Source organism: Chinchilla lanigera, unplaced genomic scaffold, assembly GCF_000276665.1.
Source record: "Chinchilla lanigera isolate Chin_1 unplaced genomic scaffold, ChiLan1.0 scaffold00048, whole genome shotgun sequence".
NCBI classification, from domain to species: Eukaryota; Metazoa; Chordata; class Mammalia; order Rodentia; family Chinchillidae; genus Chinchilla; species Chinchilla lanigera.
In genome coordinates this window covers 2,596,037-2,613,112 of record NW_004955449.1, presented here as the reverse complement: position 1 = coordinate 2,613,112, position 17,076 = coordinate 2,596,037, and the positions used below count along the sequence as shown (strand labels likewise).

Here is a 17,076-nt window from a genome sequence, read left to right as displayed (position 1 = left end):
TTTTTGAATAGCCAAGACCCAGGGTCAGTGGAGCAACATTTCAGGGAGAATCAGTAAGTTGAGACCTGAGAGAATGTTGGGTGTTTCTAATTCTCTTCAGTATTCTGCGTGTTCCTGAAATATAGCCAGAAACTCATCGAGTCTTTAGTAGCTGCTGTGAGAAGGTTTTGACTTATTCTTGAGCTCCCCCAGGTGGCCCAGGGAAGATTTAAGACGTTGTTAACAGCAGATGGGGGAAAGAGTTTGGAATATCACCAATCACAAAGTGTACCTTATTGGGAAGTATGAAGAGAAACAGAAGTGGTGGGGGGAAAAGTGGTGTTCTATGAAAAATTAAAATATTTTAAGGAGCTCAACAAACTTAAGGCTGGATGATGCATGAATATAGCGTAAATATGATTTTGTTAATTTTATCTAGCAATTGTGGGCACACTCGAAGCTGAAAAGCAAAGAAGGAAGTCTGGGCTGTCGTCAAGAGTTCAGTTTCAAAACCAAGCATCTGAGCCCCGATACACCCAGGAACTCACTCTTACCAGGCAGAAGCAGCGGCAGTGCATGGAGGAGACGCTTTGGCTGCAGGTGAGCCATCATGTCAGGAAGGAGCGAGGTCTTATGGCCTCTTGCCTAGATTCCTGAAGTGGGTCCCCGCAACCTGCTAATCAATACACAGTCTTCTTTTGGGGCTCCCCAGTTGCATTTCAGCGTAACTGTGTCACTGCTCACTTTGCAGGAAAACATCAGAGACAAACTGCGGCCCATCCCCATAACAGCCTCTGTGGAGATCCAGGAGCCCAGCTCTCGCCGGCGGGTAAACTCACTTCCGGAAATTCTTCCAATTCTGAATTCAAACGAACCCAAGACAATCCAGACCGATGTAAGTCTTCCTCACTTTTGTTTTGCCAGAGTTGTTGCCATGTCAGATCAGCTCTCAAGGCAGTAGAACTAGTGAGGTCCTTTAAAGCGGCTCCTTTACTATTAATCTGCCTTTTAATAGTGCCGTGTTTGAGAAGCCTTGTTTCCCAAATTAGCAGTGAATACAGAAGCCTGTGAAGTGCACCGTGGAGCCTGGCAGTATTTTGTCTTTATCACTTTTAGCTACTATAATTAAGACTACAATTGGCAGAGTTTATATCCCTGTGTTGTTTTCTCCCATAGCTGTGTGTGGAAAGAAAAATACATGGCATTTTATTATTTTATCATTGAGAACAGTAAAATGCAGAAAACAAACATATTACAATGTAATAATCATTTAGTGCCTATGTAGCCTAGGTCATCTTACGAAGAAATACATGGTTTGCTCGACACCTCATATAAAATATGGGAGTCTGTTAACTAGTGCTTAGGATGGTTGAAATCAGGATTAGCCTGGGGAAATATGACTTCTTGATTTGGCATTACACACTTTCTGTCAAAGTCCAGTAGCTGGTATAGCTGGGCATGGTGGTACTTGCTGTAGTCCTAGCCACTGGGAAAATTTGAAGCAGGAGGATTGTGTGAGCCCAGGAGTTTGAGGTCAGCCTAGGTACATAGTGAGACCTTGTCTCCTTCAGAAAAAAAAAAATCCACTTGTTCCTGGATTGAGGTTTTGAGGCTGCTGGTACTGGTGGCTCACTGACACACCTTTTCCAACAAGAGAATACTCATTGCTTTTAGCTCAGGAGCTGATACCTAAATCTCTACTTTGTCAGTTGTTTTTGTTACCAAATAGAGTTCCCTAATGTTTGGTATACTTCCTGTGCTTTGATGTTGTTGTTTGTTACCTTGTTAATGTTTCTTGGGTACTTTCCCAGTTCCATAACCAAGTTAAACGTAACAGCAAAGGCATCAGTTTTCTTAATTATTTCACCATGTGGTTATTGAGTACATAATCAAACATTATGCTCTCTGTGCCGTTTGTTTTTCTAACTTTAAACTCACTGATTCCTCATCTGTATAGTGGGGCTTATATTATTCTTATGCTAAAATGTTATTCAGATATGTAAGACCACAATTTAGAAGCAAGGACAGTTTCAACAGTAATTTCTGTGTCCATCTGAAGAATTCTTAAATGTCACAGCCACCAAATGGAATGCTCCCCCACTGTAGGCCCTCTGTAGCCTTGACATCATCCATTTATAAGTTTGTTGATAAGTTTGTTGAGTTCCTTAAAATATTTTAATTTTTCATAGAAGTTCTCTTTCATAGAGTTCTGTTAGGAGGATTAGATGAGTCCAATATGTAAATATGTTAGCATCATTACTTTTTATAATTCTTACGGTAGACCTGTAAAGTAACTGTTATGGTAGATCTGCTGTCCACATATGACCCGTGATGAATAGACTCTGACAGGTTCAGTGACCTGCTTGAAGCTTGCATGGCTAAGTAGTGGCAGAGCCAGGTTTGGTACCCAGATTTTCTGTGGCTGTGCTCGTTTCACACACTGCTGCATCCTGTTGTGTCCATGCCCTGGTCACAAAGTTTGGATAAAGGACAGAGCAGAAATTAGACGATGAAGTATATGTTTGACCCTCGAATTCTGTGGAATGGATTCTATGGAGACTTCTTTAGATGCCTTTCTGGTTTTATTTTCCCACAGGTGCACTTCTTAAAAGAGGGATGTGGAGATGACAATGTATGTAACAGCAACCTAAAACTAGAATATAAATTTTGTACCCGAGAAGGAAGTCAAGACAAATTTTCTTATCTTCCAATGTAAGAATCACTTTGTAGCACTAACAAAATTGAACTCTGGCTTCTAGGTGGCTTTTTGTTAAGAAAGGATTCCTTAAAAGATACCACGTCAGACTTTTTCTTTTTCTTATTTTTTTTTTAATAGCCAAAAAGGTGTTCCAGAACTAGTTCTAAAAGATCAGAAGGATATTGCTTTGGAGATAACAGTGACAAACATTCCCTCTGATCCAAGAAATCCCAAAAAAGATGGCGATGACGCCCATGAAGCCAAACTCATAGCAACATTTCCTGACACTCTGACATACTCAGCCTACCGAGAACTGAGGGCTTTCCCAGTAAGTGTTTTCAGGGACCGTCTGGGGGTGGAGGGGACCAGCGCTACATAGCAAACTGTGTGATTGTGCTACAGCCTGTTGCTTTTCTCTGTTACAGGAGAAACAGCTGAGTTGTGTGGCCAACCAGAATGGCTCCCAGGCAGACTGTGAACTTGGAAATCCTTTTAAGAGAAATTCCAGTGTAGGTGATGCCTTCGTGTCCTGTATTTTACTGTTCTAAATACCATTACCATATACATATAGTTGGCCTGTGTTAATAGCTGTTTATGTTGGTTTAGGTTACTTTTTATTTGATCTTAAGTACAACTGAGGTCACCTTTGACACCACTGATCTGGACATTAACCTGAAGTTGGAAACGTGAGTGTTACTTCCACCTTCCCATTCAGAATTATTGCATGAAAACGCTGGCAGTCAATGAATTGGCAGTGATCTAATGCATAAAAGAAGTGTAATTGTAATGAGAAAACTGACTGTTAAAATAAAACCCTATTGTTTCCTTTTCATTTTCAGAACAAGCAATCAAGATAATTTGGCTTCAATTACAGCTAAAGCAAAAGTGGTTATTGAACTGCTTTTATCGGTCTCTGGGTAAGTGTTTGTGTTTAGCATAACAAATCAATGTTTGAAAGAACCGTTTACAATCCTCACTAAAACTAGTGTTTTGTAATTTAACAGAGTTGCTAAACCTTCCCAGGTGTATTTTGGAGGTACAGTCGTTGGTGAGCAGGCTATGAAATCTGAGGATGAAGTGGGAAGTTTAATAGAGTATGAATTCAAGGTGAGTTGGAGCAGTTGGTCCTTTTTTATACTGGAAACTACCATATCTGAGATACCATCTTGAATATGTCATTTTAGTAAATAGATAATATTAATAAAAAACATGATAAGTGAATATTCAGTTAAACGTGAGCTTGCCAATTTTTAAACAGCATGCTGGTTTATAATAAAATCGTTATCCTCAAGAGTGGGAAACAACTGTCCCTCAACCTAGGCTTTTGGTTCAGAATCCAGTTTAGTGTAGTCTGTTTCTTATTAGAATTTTAATGTATATGTGGTATAGAGACAAAGTAATACTTGATCCACATTCTACCAAGGTCTGTAAAACAAAGAAAAATCTCAAAGTAATTTCTATTGGGCTTTAGAATGTATGGTTTATCTCTTCCTTCGTAATGGGTTATCTTGTTGCTTGTGGTCAAAAGACTTAATGTCTTAGTCAACTTCATGTCACTGGAACACAAGACCCCACACCCACAGCTTAAAGGACAAGCCACTCATTTTGGCTCATGCTTTAGAAGTTCCAGTCTGTGCATTGCTGGCTGGCGCCAGGCAGAAGCAACGTGGAGGAAAGGCCTAGGTGCTGGTGTCACAGTATCCAGGAAGCAGAGAGAATGAAGGGAGGAACTGGGAAGGGAAACAAACTCTTCCAGGTCACGCCCCCATCGATCCACCTCTTTCAGTCATGCCCCACCTGCTGACCTCACATGTAGTCATAATTCCCCCATAATCCAGGCACTTTTTGAAAGCTCCACCTTCAAGTGCCTGAGGCTTTGAGGGGACATCCAGATATAAACCATAGCAATTAATGTTTGCCTCCCTTTCACAAGAATTTGGGGATGATGATATAGATTTGGCATATGCCAGTAAGGAAGGTAATGATTGGGTCTGAACTACTTCAAAGTAGGCAGTCACAGTGACTTTGTCCTGTTCAATGAACATAAACACGTGGTACGCAGTTCACTCATAACTCACAGGGGCTACGGTCTGTATGACTGATGTCACATTCCTTCAAAGCACAATGGGCACTGAGGTGAAAGTCTGGAATGTTGAGAACGGGCCCACCACTGACTGAATGAAGAGGTTCCCCCCTCCATGTCTGTTAGCATTATAGACACTGCCGGGCCAGGAAGTGGTGGTAGGTACAATCTCTACACAGCTTTGGCTGGAAACGAAGCCTGTGGGTTCTGGAGCAGCCCTCCACACCGACACACAGGGCTCCAGCCTCTTGCTTTGGGCTCTTAACACAAAAAATTCCTCAGTTTCCAGCTCTCAGATTCATGGCTAGCATATGGCTTTTTCCACAGTCTCCCCTGGGCGGTAGAGGACAGAGGCAGCATCATTTTTACTGTGGGCAGGTTTTCCAGAAGCAGGTCATTGGTGCACGGCCACGGCACAGGTTTGTCACCTGCCGAGCGGGGTGGTTGCAGAAAGATACACTAATTATAATGCACACAGGACTTTCCCTGGGCTGATTGAGAACATGTGGTATGTCGACACTGCTGATTGTGTTGCCCACAACTGTTGTACCTGCCTTTGAATTAGCAGTTATCTCTCTTTGACCTTTTTTTCCTGTTTTTATTGACAATCTTTAAGCACCAACCCCTATTTTGAATACCCTATCAGCTGTCCATTTTTAGAGCCTGTGTTGTTACTGTAAGATTGTGCTGTATGTTGTAGCTTTTCTTTCTTGGCAGTAGGCGTTACTACTTAATTTCACATTAAAAGGAATATGTGGAGATAATATGTATTACTTTCTAACAGGTGATTAACTTAGGGAAACCTCTTAAAAACCTCGGCTCAGCAACCTTGAATATTCAGTGGCCGAAAGAAATAAGCAATGGCAAATGGTTGCTATATTTGGTGAAAGTGGAATCCAAAGGACTGGAAAAGATAGTCTGTGAGCCACAAAATGAAATAAACGTTCTGAATCTAAAGGTATGTTGGTGGGTTTAGCTAATGTCTCCCTAAATGTGAATAAGAAAAGGTGACTTCCAGGAGGGCCGTGACTGTCCTTAGAAAACTGGCACTTCAGCATGTTGACTTTTTCTTTGATTGCCACAATTTCTCCTTGTTAGTTGAGTAACCAAGTCAGGCTGAGGCATTTGTGCTCATTGGTGACCATTATGATACCTAAGGCACGGTCACTCAGTGCTTGTTGAGACAAATACCATTTTTTCTGAAGTATTGTGACCCAGGATGCAGTGTAAAGAGGACTGGGACACGTTCTTGGGAGTGAGCCAGCCAGTGCTAATGCCAAGCAGGATCAGGACCACTCATTGCAAAAGATACTGGCTCCTTAGCAAATGACCTTGAAAACTTCAGTCCTGTTTTTTTTAAAATAGTAACTAAGTATTCACTGAGTACTTATTGTCTTAAGCACTGTCCTGATCATTTTGTGTTTCTAATTTTATTTATTTATTTATTGTGAGACAGGGTCTCACTATGCAGTTCAGGCTGGCCTTGAACTCACTGTGTAGCCCAAGCTGGCCTCTAACTTGCTGTGATCCTCCTGCCTCTGTCTTTTGAGTGCTGGGATTACAGGCATGTGCCACCATGCCCGGCATATGTTTCTCCTTTTAATCTTTAGGTAGTCCTAGGAGGGAGGTATCCTTGTTACCCTCATTCCTACAGATCATGTAACTTTCTCAGAGTCACTCAGTGTTAAGAGGTAAATTCTGCTTTCAAGCTCCTTCTGATTTTAAAATCTGCCACTCTTTACCCCTTCCTCTACTGCCCATACTTACGTATCCAGCTCATATATGTGCCAATTTGATAAAGGGTTCCATTGTCAACACAAATCTGATTCTTTTCTTTTAAATACTCAAAGGTGGCTGGGTATGCAATGGAGCCCTGCTCCTGTACTAGTCAACTCCTAAGAAGCAAGGTGGCCCCATTACTCCTGATCTTCATTATAGGCTGAGCAGCTCTAATCCAAAAATCCAAAACCCAGAATTCTCTAAAATCTGATTTCTTATTTTCAAATTAGGGATGTTCAACCAGACCAGTAAACTTGGGGTAGATATTCTGAAATCTGAAAAACTCCGCAATCCGAAACACTTGCAGTCCCAAGAATTTCACGTGAGGGAGATTCAACTTGTATAGGAAAATGCAATTTTATTTATTTATTTTTTTGTGTGTGGTACTGGGAATCGAACTCACGACCTCATGCTTACAAGGCAAGCACTGGGCCACTGAGCTATATCCCCAGCCTGGAAAATGCAATTTTAAAAGTTCCTCCCTGGCTGAGTTGTCAGTGCTTGTCTCAACTTGGTCATATAATGGGTCTTACTGCTTCTATCTCTGTTCCTCAGTTCATTGGCCGTTCTGCGTACGCTGTCTACCATGTTAGGTACAGAGCTGGGGTGAGGGACGCAAGAATACTTGAAAAGATCTCTGGTCCCTGACCTCAGCTTATGGTTTGGTGCCATTTATTCACAGTTCAGTAGGGCAATAAAGGAGCATCTTTCTCCTTCCTTGAGAGTCACAGTAGGAATAAACTACTTAACCAGTCCTAGGAATGAGTTGATAAACTTGATGCTGGAGTGATCATAACATTTGCTGGTTTTACACTGAAGTTATTCGTGTGCGTTGGTGCTGGGGATGAGGGTGATATACTGATCGCTGGTTATGTAAGTTTGGCAGTGCTTACTTGGGAGGTTTGTATGGTAATGACAAAGAATTATGTAAAGTGGAACTGTTGTGTATATACCTCTTTTTAGGAGTCCCACAAATCAAGAATGAAACGGGAAATTGCTGAAAAACAGATAGATGATAGGAGAAAATTTTCTTTGTTTACTGAAAGAAAATACCAGACCCTTGTGAGTATTTTTCCAGAATTGGGAACATTGGACAGGAGGGGGAAGGCTTCACACACATGGATTCAGACCGCCAGTGTCTCTCTCTCGCCAGAACTGCAGCGTGAATGTGAACTGTGTGAACATCAGGTGCCCGCTGCGGGGGCTGGACAGCAAGGCTGCTCTTGTTCTGCGGTCAAGGTTATGGAACGGCACATTTCTAGAGGTGTGGCCCTGCCGTGAGGCTCTCCTTGGAAGTCATTTGCCACCACCTATGACATTTGTTACTAACTCATCTACTGTCTCCCAACAGGAATATTCCAAGATGAACTACTTGGACATTCTTGTGCGGGCTTCCATTGAAGTGACGGCTGCCGCTGGGAATATCAAACTGCCACATGCAGGCACTCAGGTGAGAGGTCCCCGGCTTCTCCTTGGCTCAGGGCAGGTCCCTCTTCCTTTCCCTGTGCCCACAACCTGCTCTTTGGTGTTCTTGTCCCTCGAAGCCCTCTTCCCCCAGTAAGGAGGACACAGATAAAGTCTTAAGGCATTACCACTCCATGCTGTGTTTTAATAGAATCATTGCAAAAAGGAAGCTAGTCTGGGTTCTGCAAGAATGGGGCAGATGTGAGGGCTGTTGGCTCGGAGGGAGCATGTGCACCTTACAGCCCTTCTTAGAATGCCCATGCCCAGCTGCCCATGGCCAGCTCCAGTTACTTGAAAAGATCTCTCTTAGCTGGGCACAGTGGCACACTCCTATAATCCTAGCACTATGGGAGGCTGAGGCAGGAGGACTGTGAGCTCAAGTCCAGCCTGGGCAACTTTTAGCAACTTAACAAGACCTATGTTTTTTTGAAAAAAAAGCAAAACAAAACAGAACAGAACAAAACAAAAAACATTCTCACTGGATGTGGTGGTGCATACCTATAATCCCAGCTTCAGGAGGCTGAAACAGAAGGATCATAAATTCAAAGCCAGCCTGAGCAGTTTAGTGAGACCCTGCCTCAAAATAAAAAGGGCTAGGGCTATAGCTCAGTGGAAAGGCCCTGAGTTCAATTCCAGTACCTCCACCAAAAGAAGATTCTAGAATTGAGCCTTGTAAAATATGTCCCTGTTGTGTCCCTTAAAACAAACTTGCAATTGGTTTCCTCTCTTGGCTGTGTGGCAGCCTTCCCAGTAATTGAAGCTGTCAAGTTCTGCATCATCTCTGTTGTGTTCTACTGAAACTTCTTGGGTGATTTCATCAGAATTCATTGTTGAGCTGTGTTTCCTGTATCTTGCCTTTGAGTAGTTTGAAAAACTCTATATGCATGTCTTTAAATGTATCTTCACATTGTGTATGATTTGCTTCTGGCCCATTGTTTCATATTGTAAAGGAATTTTGAGTTTTGATCATCCGTTGTTTCAACTTTGTATCTGTGCAAACTTTCCTTTTCAAAACTGAGAAGCAGGGGCTGGGGATTTAGCTCAGTGGCACAGCACCTGCCTTGCAAGTGCAGGGTCATGAGTTTGGTACCGGAAAACAAACAAACAAACAAACAGCAAAAACAACTGAGGAATATACTTTCTCTGTCTTCATGCAGTAATTAACAAAAATATGAGACAGAACAAAGAACAGGACTTTGTGGTGACCCACTAGTAAACAACACCTTTTGGGGGGTCTAGAACCTTCAAGGATTTGCATTAGGATCTTGTGGAAGAAGGACCACAGGTCATGGTAGGAACTGCAAATAGGAACATTTTGCCTAATAGACTGGAGAGGGCTGTGTACTGCTGCTCTTCCATTCATCTGCTGGTTTACTTGTGAAAATGCCCTGACTTTGATCGTTCAGTAGCTGAAAACTCACTGAACCTTCCTAATGAGTCTGGCTTTGAGAATACAGTGCTCCTTAGAACATCTTTGGATTTATCACCCAAACCAGAATACATTTGTTGAGGCCAATGACGTAAATCAAGGCTATCTTAGGCTCACTGAAACACATGATCACGCTGGCTTTCAGTTATCTCTACCAGTTGCTTCAGTCCACCTCATCAGAAAGGCATCCTAAGGAACTGTCAAGTAAACCGCACTCTCCCTACAACCCTTTTCCCCAATTTTGGCTAAGGGCAGCTGCTACAGCTTCTAATAACTACAAGGAGGCAACTCTGAGACTCACAGAGTTTTTAGAGCTGCGAAAAGTTCAACCCTTTAGAGAGAAGGGACTAACATTAATAAAATGTCCCCAATTCCCTAGATACTTTATATTTATTTAAACTTCAGAAGAACACCAAGGTAGGCATTGTATTCATTTTACAAAGAAATAGACTCAGGATTGGATCTGAGGTCCTGGATTAAAACTCAGAACTATCTAATTTAAGGGCTGTGGTTCTTCTGCTCTTGACACATGGTCCCTGTTAAGTCCCTAAGTCACACCTTCAGGGAGAACATCCCCATAACCAGCAAGTGAAGCTGATAGCAGATCTCAGGTCTCCAGAGTACTTAAGTGCTCTCTCTTCTGGAAGATGATTGAACAGGGGTCCTGGTATCCTGTCTGGTTGCTGAGTCACAAGGGAATGAGGTTGTCTTGGGCACTTTATGTTCTTGGGGCTTAGAGAACTCCAGCCTTCTAATGGGAAGCCTCATCTTTGCATGATCCTGCTTTGTTTAATAATTGGCAGATCTGTGACTGGATTACTAGTCTCATATCTAGGACTTATTTCTGAGGAAAATTGAAACATTTATCTCTAGTCTTCTGAAACCTGCTCTATTTTCTGTGATTTCTGAGGTACAATAGCTCAGATATCATGCCTATACTTTTCTTTAGTATTTTAAAGTGCAGTTTTTCTGGGCCTGAAGATTTGAGCTTAATTCAGGTATCAGGATGCCTTTCTTTTTTTGTGTCTTCACTTATTATGGGTTATAGTTTCATCTTCATCTTGGTTTCACCTGTCCTTTCTAGTCTGGAGATCATTTTCTTTGGAGAGAGAAGCAAAAGAGGTTGTGTGATTCAGTCTTACTTTTTGGTCTTGATGTCAAAACAATTTCTCTTTGCTTTTACTCTAATCTTGCTTTAAAAGAGAGAGAGAAAAGGCTTTTTGTTTCTTCATTACCCAATTTCAAGAGTAATTGAATTTACCACCCAGTAAAACACTTTTAAATTAAGATACTGTCAAAGTCAGTAGTCTTTGACTTAAAGTCAGAAGTCACACAGTTAAAATAGGTTAAACGATTACATTTTAACATCAGTTATTAAATTAAATCCACACAGTTAACAAGTAAAAGCGCACGTTAAAAACACATGTGATCATTCCCTGTACTGGATGCTAGAAGCAAAACTGAATGAGATACTTTGTCAAGAATTTCATGCACCAGGAGACAGAACCAGGAGAGATGCTGAATTGCACCAAGGAAGGGGGGATTATTAGTTGTGTGTGTGTCCCATTTCCTCCATAGGAAGCAGGCAGAAAACATCCAAGCTTCCTGGCTGTGGAAGATAAAGTGTGATAGGTAAAAATAAGTACTGTATTATTTAGAGGAATAAGATTTTCTTTTTTGGTTCTAAATTCAGGGAAGAACTTAAGATACGTTTCTTTTCATAAAACTTTTTATATGGGAAGTAAAAGATATTAAAATCCCTTCAGGTGAATGTTATATATATATATATATATATACATACATACACACACACGCACATGCATATCTATATATACTGATATTCATTAAGAGTAGAGGGCATCATAGAGTAATCGGCAAACGTATTCTGGCAGCTGGCAAGCCAGTGTGGTATTGGCAGTACTGTTTGGCAATGGAATTTAATGTATCAGTAGAGTTTAAACCAACACTGGGCGTAGTGGCGCATGCCTGTAATCCTAGCACTTGGGAGATTGAGGCAGGAGGATTGTTGTGAGTTCGAGACCAGCCTGGGCTACAAAGTGAGTTTAAGGCCAGCCTCAACTACATGGCGAGATCTTGTCTCAGGAAAAAAGATAGAGTTTAAGCCCTTTTCCTCTCATGGGCACACAGTGGGTAAGGTCTACATGTATAGGTCATCTCCGTAAAAATGCCTAAATGTTACTAAAATAAAAGGAAAAAGTATTTGGGAGTTGTAAAGCTCTGCACCATTTCTACTCACCTAAAGTTGTTATCGTTCATTAGTAAAAGTAAAAGCTATTATTCGTTGGTAAAAGTATGTCTTTATCTGGTCCGAAAGCCAGCTTTCCACTTCCTTCCAGCCTAGCTGGAGAATGACTTCATACCAAAAGTATAATAATAATAATAGTTCAATATTATAATTTAAGCAAACACTATAGTCTTACTGACTGTCCTCTTACCTTCCTGAACCCCAGAACTCTCTCCCCCATAAATATGTAGCCATTCCAACCTCTGACTTGATTTTTGATGCCCAGTGAGTTGCTCTACCATGTTGATTTGAGTGGTGGCCAGACCTGGGATTGTAGAGATTTTACTGGGTTCCCACCCCCCCAGCTGCCCAGGCTGCAACATCAAAATTACCTTGTTCAACCCTTGGGTTTTTGGATAGCAGACATTTATAGGAGCGGTTTCTCCTGTTATCAACCATTTTAAAGGCACTGATGTGCAGTGACTATAATAAGGCAGAGTCCCTTGCCATAGACCAGCCTCTGCTCTGTACTTACAGATTTGCCAGCTTATTTTTACAGCTACCTGCCTCAGGGACATAAATATAAACATAAACATAATATTCCCCAGAAACCTAAAATGTTGCTTCTGGCAATGCAACAACTCAGCTATATCTGCTCTAATATGTCCATTACGTCTAAATGAAGTATATTACAATTTCAGATGGACTTTGTGAAGATAGGAGCTATTTATCAAAGCATGCAAAGACCTAGTGATTGCAGTAAATATTGATTTTGTAAACTACATTGATCAGAGATTTACCAGTTGGAGATTTACTAGAATCTGCTAGATTCTATATGCTAGATTCTAGGAAAGGAAGGTTAAATGAGATACACCTTCTGCAAAGGACAGTCACTGTTTTGTTTTGTTGTAATCAGCCTACCAATCAGCTGCATAAGCATATTATTTTTTCAGTAATCTTTCACTGTTTCTTCCTTCTTCCTTCCTTTCTGGTTGCCCTACAGTGGACCCAGCAATCTCAAGAAAGGGTTGTTTTACCTTAGGGCTCAGGCATCTGCTGGGGAAAGTGAGGAGAGAGACTGAGCCTGGTGGCCACCGGGGGCTGGGAGCTTGGGGGAGCCTCATTCACAGCATGATAGGACACAGGTTGCTGATGAAGGTGACAGTATTGTGCTGGCCGCTGGAGACAGTAGAGCTGGCTGCAAACTCCAGATGTAAACTCCTGCCTATTAAGTGTTTAAAGAAAAGCAGTTCTGCTGCTTGTATTTTCTGTAAGTCCAATGAGGGCGATGCACTTTTTTTTAGATGAGAGAAGGGATGTACTTGAATGAGATTTTTTAAAAAAAGAATTATAGAAGTATTGAAGTCCCAGTGTAGATACAGAAGCATGTTTAGACATAGCCTGGGTTCAATCTTAATATAAAATACTTAATTAAAAACACTGCTTACAAATTAAGGATCATCTTCTGAGTTTTATTTGCCCTTTGCTTTATATCTTGTCAATTCAGAAATACCAGAAGCTGCAACTAGTTAATCTCTGATCAATATAGTTTACAAAATCAATCACTAGGTTTCATTGCAATCTCTAGGTTTTTTCATGCTTTGATAAATAGCTCCTGTCTTTACAAAGTCTGTTTAAAATTGTAGTATACTTCATTTAGACATAATGTACATAGTAGAACAGATATAACTGAGTTGCTGGATTGCCAGAAGCAATTTCTTAGGTTTCTGGGGAACACTATGTTTATTTAATTGGTATTTGCCAACTATAAAATATTTAATATTTAAGCTTCTCATCAGCTTCAGCTTAAGTGCTATACTCCCTCAGAATGAATCCAGGGTCTAGTTTGTCCTCACACATTTTTGTGGAGGATGGCATCAAGCCATCTCAGGAAATTATATTTATGAGGATCTTTAGTTTGATGTCCTAAGAAATTAGTCATTCGGCTCCATCTCTATTTTTATATCTCACAACATCTTTGAAATCTGAGTTGTAGTCTAAGTGTAATCATTTTCCAAAGGATATCAGTTTAAGAGCCAGAGGTATAGCTTAGTACAGTGCTTGCTTTGGATATGCAAGGACCTGAGTTTGATCTCCAGCACCATGAATATAGTTGAAACAACATTGGCTGTTTATTGATAGTGGCTGAAAGAGATAAGTTGGCCAAAAAAGATAGCAAAGAAATAACCATTTTTTCAGAACACACTCTGGCTTTCTCTAGATGCTGGGAAAAGATCTTCATGGAATGTCTCTTGAGTCTTGTACCATAATAAGAGAAAGGATCTTCCACTGGAAAGTTAACTAATTCATCCATAGATATTGTTGTCCAAGATGTATTCAAGAGCAGAATTAGAATTATGGACTCTGCATATTACTTGTACCCCAGTTTATGGTGATCTGCTTTCTTCTGTGCCTGTAGGTTCGTGTGACAGTGTTTCCCTCAAAGACTGTGGCTCAGTATTCGGGAATCCCCTGGTGGATCATCCTTGTGGCTATTCTTGCTGGGATACTGATGCTTGCTCTGTTAGTGTTTTTACTCTGGAAGGTAAGTCCTATCTGGCATTTCATTTCATGTTTTTTAAAATGTGAGTGAACACTGATAGTATGACTTTCTTTTTCATAGCTTTTTTTCCTAACATTTTATCATGAAACTTTTCCACATAGAGTAAATATGAATTTTACAATGAACACCTGTTTATCTACCTAATAATTTTTATCTAACGGTGTTTTAGTTGTACATAAATTTCTTAAGTTCATGGGCCGAGGAGATAGCTCAGTGGCACAGTGCCTTCCAGGCAAGTACAAGGTCCTGAGTTCGATTGCCGATGCACCTGCCCCTACCCCCCTGCCATAAAAGTTCTGAAAACAAAGTTTGTAATGACTTATTTGGTGACAAGACCATGATGTGAAAGGAAGATATTTATAGTCTTTGTCCTTTATTCGTTAGTTTCAGTGCAGGAAAAAAAAAATTCTGAAGTTCATACTTTTTTGGTATCCCTTGCATATAGTTCAGGATGTTTGGCAAATGACAGATTTAAATTTTACAACTTCATCATTTTCTTTTATTTTGTTAGCATTTTCTTAAAAGTAAGATCAAAGTCTGGATCTAAACCCAGGCATGGTGCCCCATGCCTTTAATTCTAGCATTCTAGAGACTGGGGTAAGAGGACTGCGAGTTCAAGGCTGTGATCTACATAATAAGATACTGTCTTAAAAAAAAGTCTGAATGTAAGCCACATTTTTGAGTGTCAGACTAATCTGAATCTATATTCCTGGTAATTTTAACTTCTGTAAAGAAATGTTCATGGAAGCCATTGGGGTTTGTTATATTTTCAGCTAGATTAGGAATAAAATAGCATGAATAAAATGAATTACTCCATCTCAAGGCAGTCGTCATAGCCCATATCAAACATGAGTGAGGTCTACACACAATATGTGCCTCGTAAGAATTTGGTCTTTTGACTATACATAAAATATATCTCCCCCATTTACTACCCATAGATAGTCTACATAGATTTCATATTATTCCAGGTGAATAAGAAAGGTCTGTAATATCTGTAATTCCAGATTCCAAAAAGTTCTGAAAACAGTTTGTAATGACCTGTTTGGTAGCAAGACCTAACATCATGTGAAAGGAAGATATTTATAGTCTTTGTCCTTTATTCGTTAGTTTCCCTGCAGAAATATTAACACTTTTTAATACAGTGGCATTATGTGTGCAGCATAGTATTTTTCAAAAATTCTGGGCTCCCAAACATGTGGTCCAGAAGGTTTTGCCTGAACTAACAACCCTGTAGGATCAAACCATCTTTTTCCTGTCATTGGATCTAAGTGTATAATGGACAAGGCGTCAAGGATGTTCTTACTTTCAAATGTTGGGCAACTTTTTTTTGTGTTTCTCTCTCTTCCAAATAACTTCCTTTTGCTAGTCTGAGAGAATTTTCTGGTATCCTCCAAACATGTGATTGAAGCCTGGTATCTCTGCTTACGCAAGAAGACTTCTCCTGGCATGGAGTGTTAGCCAGATTTTATCCCTGATGTTTAATTTACCTCAGGCAGTAGACAGAGCAAGCATAGCTGGTCAATATAGGAGTTTCCCTGATAATTATTTTGATATCTAAAACTCAACATGGAGAGGTAAGGATATGGCTCAAAGGTAGAGTGCTTGCCTAACATGCACAAGGCCCTAGGTTCAATACTCATTACCACAAAAAAAATGAAAACAAAAAACCCTAAATGTGGTGTTTGGTATTTAGGAAGATGTTGTGTTCTCTGGAGGAGGTCATAAGGAATCTTCAGAACAGATCTTACTGGCAATCTCAAATCCTTATTGAGACATAACGCAGTGGGTTGAGAGTTGAGAAACCCAAGCTGTGAATAATAATCTTGTGCAAATCTTTTCACCTTCCTGGGGCTCCGGTTTACCTTAGCTGTTTAATAACTGGATTGGACTAGATGCTGTCACTGGATTTTAGAAGGTCTAAATATCCATGGGGATATCACAAGGGGACCTAAAACAACTTGATAACTTCTACAACCCCCATGTAAAAGTAATTTTTATACTTTATACTCTTCTTTCTAAAACTGAATTGTCATGAAATGTTAGGGTCAGAAAGGATTTTAGAGGTTAGAGATAGAACATTTGCCTAGCATGGGGCCCTGGATTCAATCCCAAGCATGGAGGTGAAGGGGGGACGCTCTTCTTCTCTTCAGTGGCCTTTAAACTGAATTTTGTATATCCTCATAGGTGGCAAAACTAAACCAAGATAGGGATCTCCAATTTAACCAAGTTCTGATAGTATCTGCTTTAAATACTGGCTTTTGAACAGGATTTTTTTTTTTTTTTTTTTGAGATAAAAGAGGAAAGTTCTTTGCACTAATCCAATCACCTTGCTTTTACTGATGAAGATATTCATGCCCATGAACATTGAAAATGTTGCCAAGCTGGAAGCAAAACCAGGACTAATAGTTCCTAGTTCTTCTTTCTTCTTATTCTATTTATTAGCACTTATTATTGAAAGCCAGTGTGTTCACTGTCAGTGCTGCTCAGTAAAACTTTCTGTCACGATGAAAATGTTCTGGAGCAACAGTACCATATGGTGGCCAGTCATCACATGTGGCTGTTGAATACTTGGAGTATAGCTAATGCAATGGAGTTACTGAATTTAAATTTCAGCTTAAATTAAATTTGAATAGTCATGTGTAGCTAGGAGCTGCCCAACTATACAAAGTGGATCTAGATTTTTGCCTTGATGATTGTCACACTGGGAAGCAGAATTTTCCAGGAGAGATTTTTATTTGACCAGGATATTTTAAAAGGCAATTCCATGGCCTTACAACTTAGGTAAAAGTAAATAGAAAAAGGTCTCTATTGTTGACTGAAGGAAATCATAGTCAGA

At 40.3% G+C, this 17,076-nt stretch overlaps 1 protein-coding gene across 2 annotated transcripts in view; it reads left to right on the top strand.

The window, feature by feature from the left end:
• The window catches only part of Itga6 (integrin, alpha 6), a 74,906-nt gene that overhangs the window by 52,775 nt on the left and 5,055 nt on the right, over positions 1-17,076 (top strand). For both annotated transcript variants that reach the window (XM_005393215.2, XM_005393216.2), the window contains exons 12-24: positions 419-579; positions 731-874; positions 2,576-2,691; positions 2,816-3,005; positions 3,103-3,186; positions 3,284-3,363; positions 3,517-3,594; positions 3,682-3,784; positions 5,545-5,718; positions 7,503-7,601; positions 7,693-7,803; positions 7,891-7,989; positions 14,097-14,222. In XM_005393215.2, the coding sequence (XP_005393272.1) occupies positions 419-579; positions 731-874; positions 2,576-2,691; positions 2,816-3,005; positions 3,103-3,186; positions 3,284-3,363; positions 3,517-3,594; positions 3,682-3,784; positions 5,545-5,718; positions 7,503-7,601; positions 7,693-7,803; positions 7,891-7,989; positions 14,097-14,222 (1,565 nt within the window). The remainder of the gene's footprint in view (positions 1-418; positions 580-730; positions 875-2,575; positions 2,692-2,815; positions 3,006-3,102; positions 3,187-3,283; positions 3,364-3,516; positions 3,595-3,681; positions 3,785-5,544; positions 5,719-7,502; positions 7,602-7,692; positions 7,804-7,890; positions 7,990-14,096; positions 14,223-17,076) is intronic.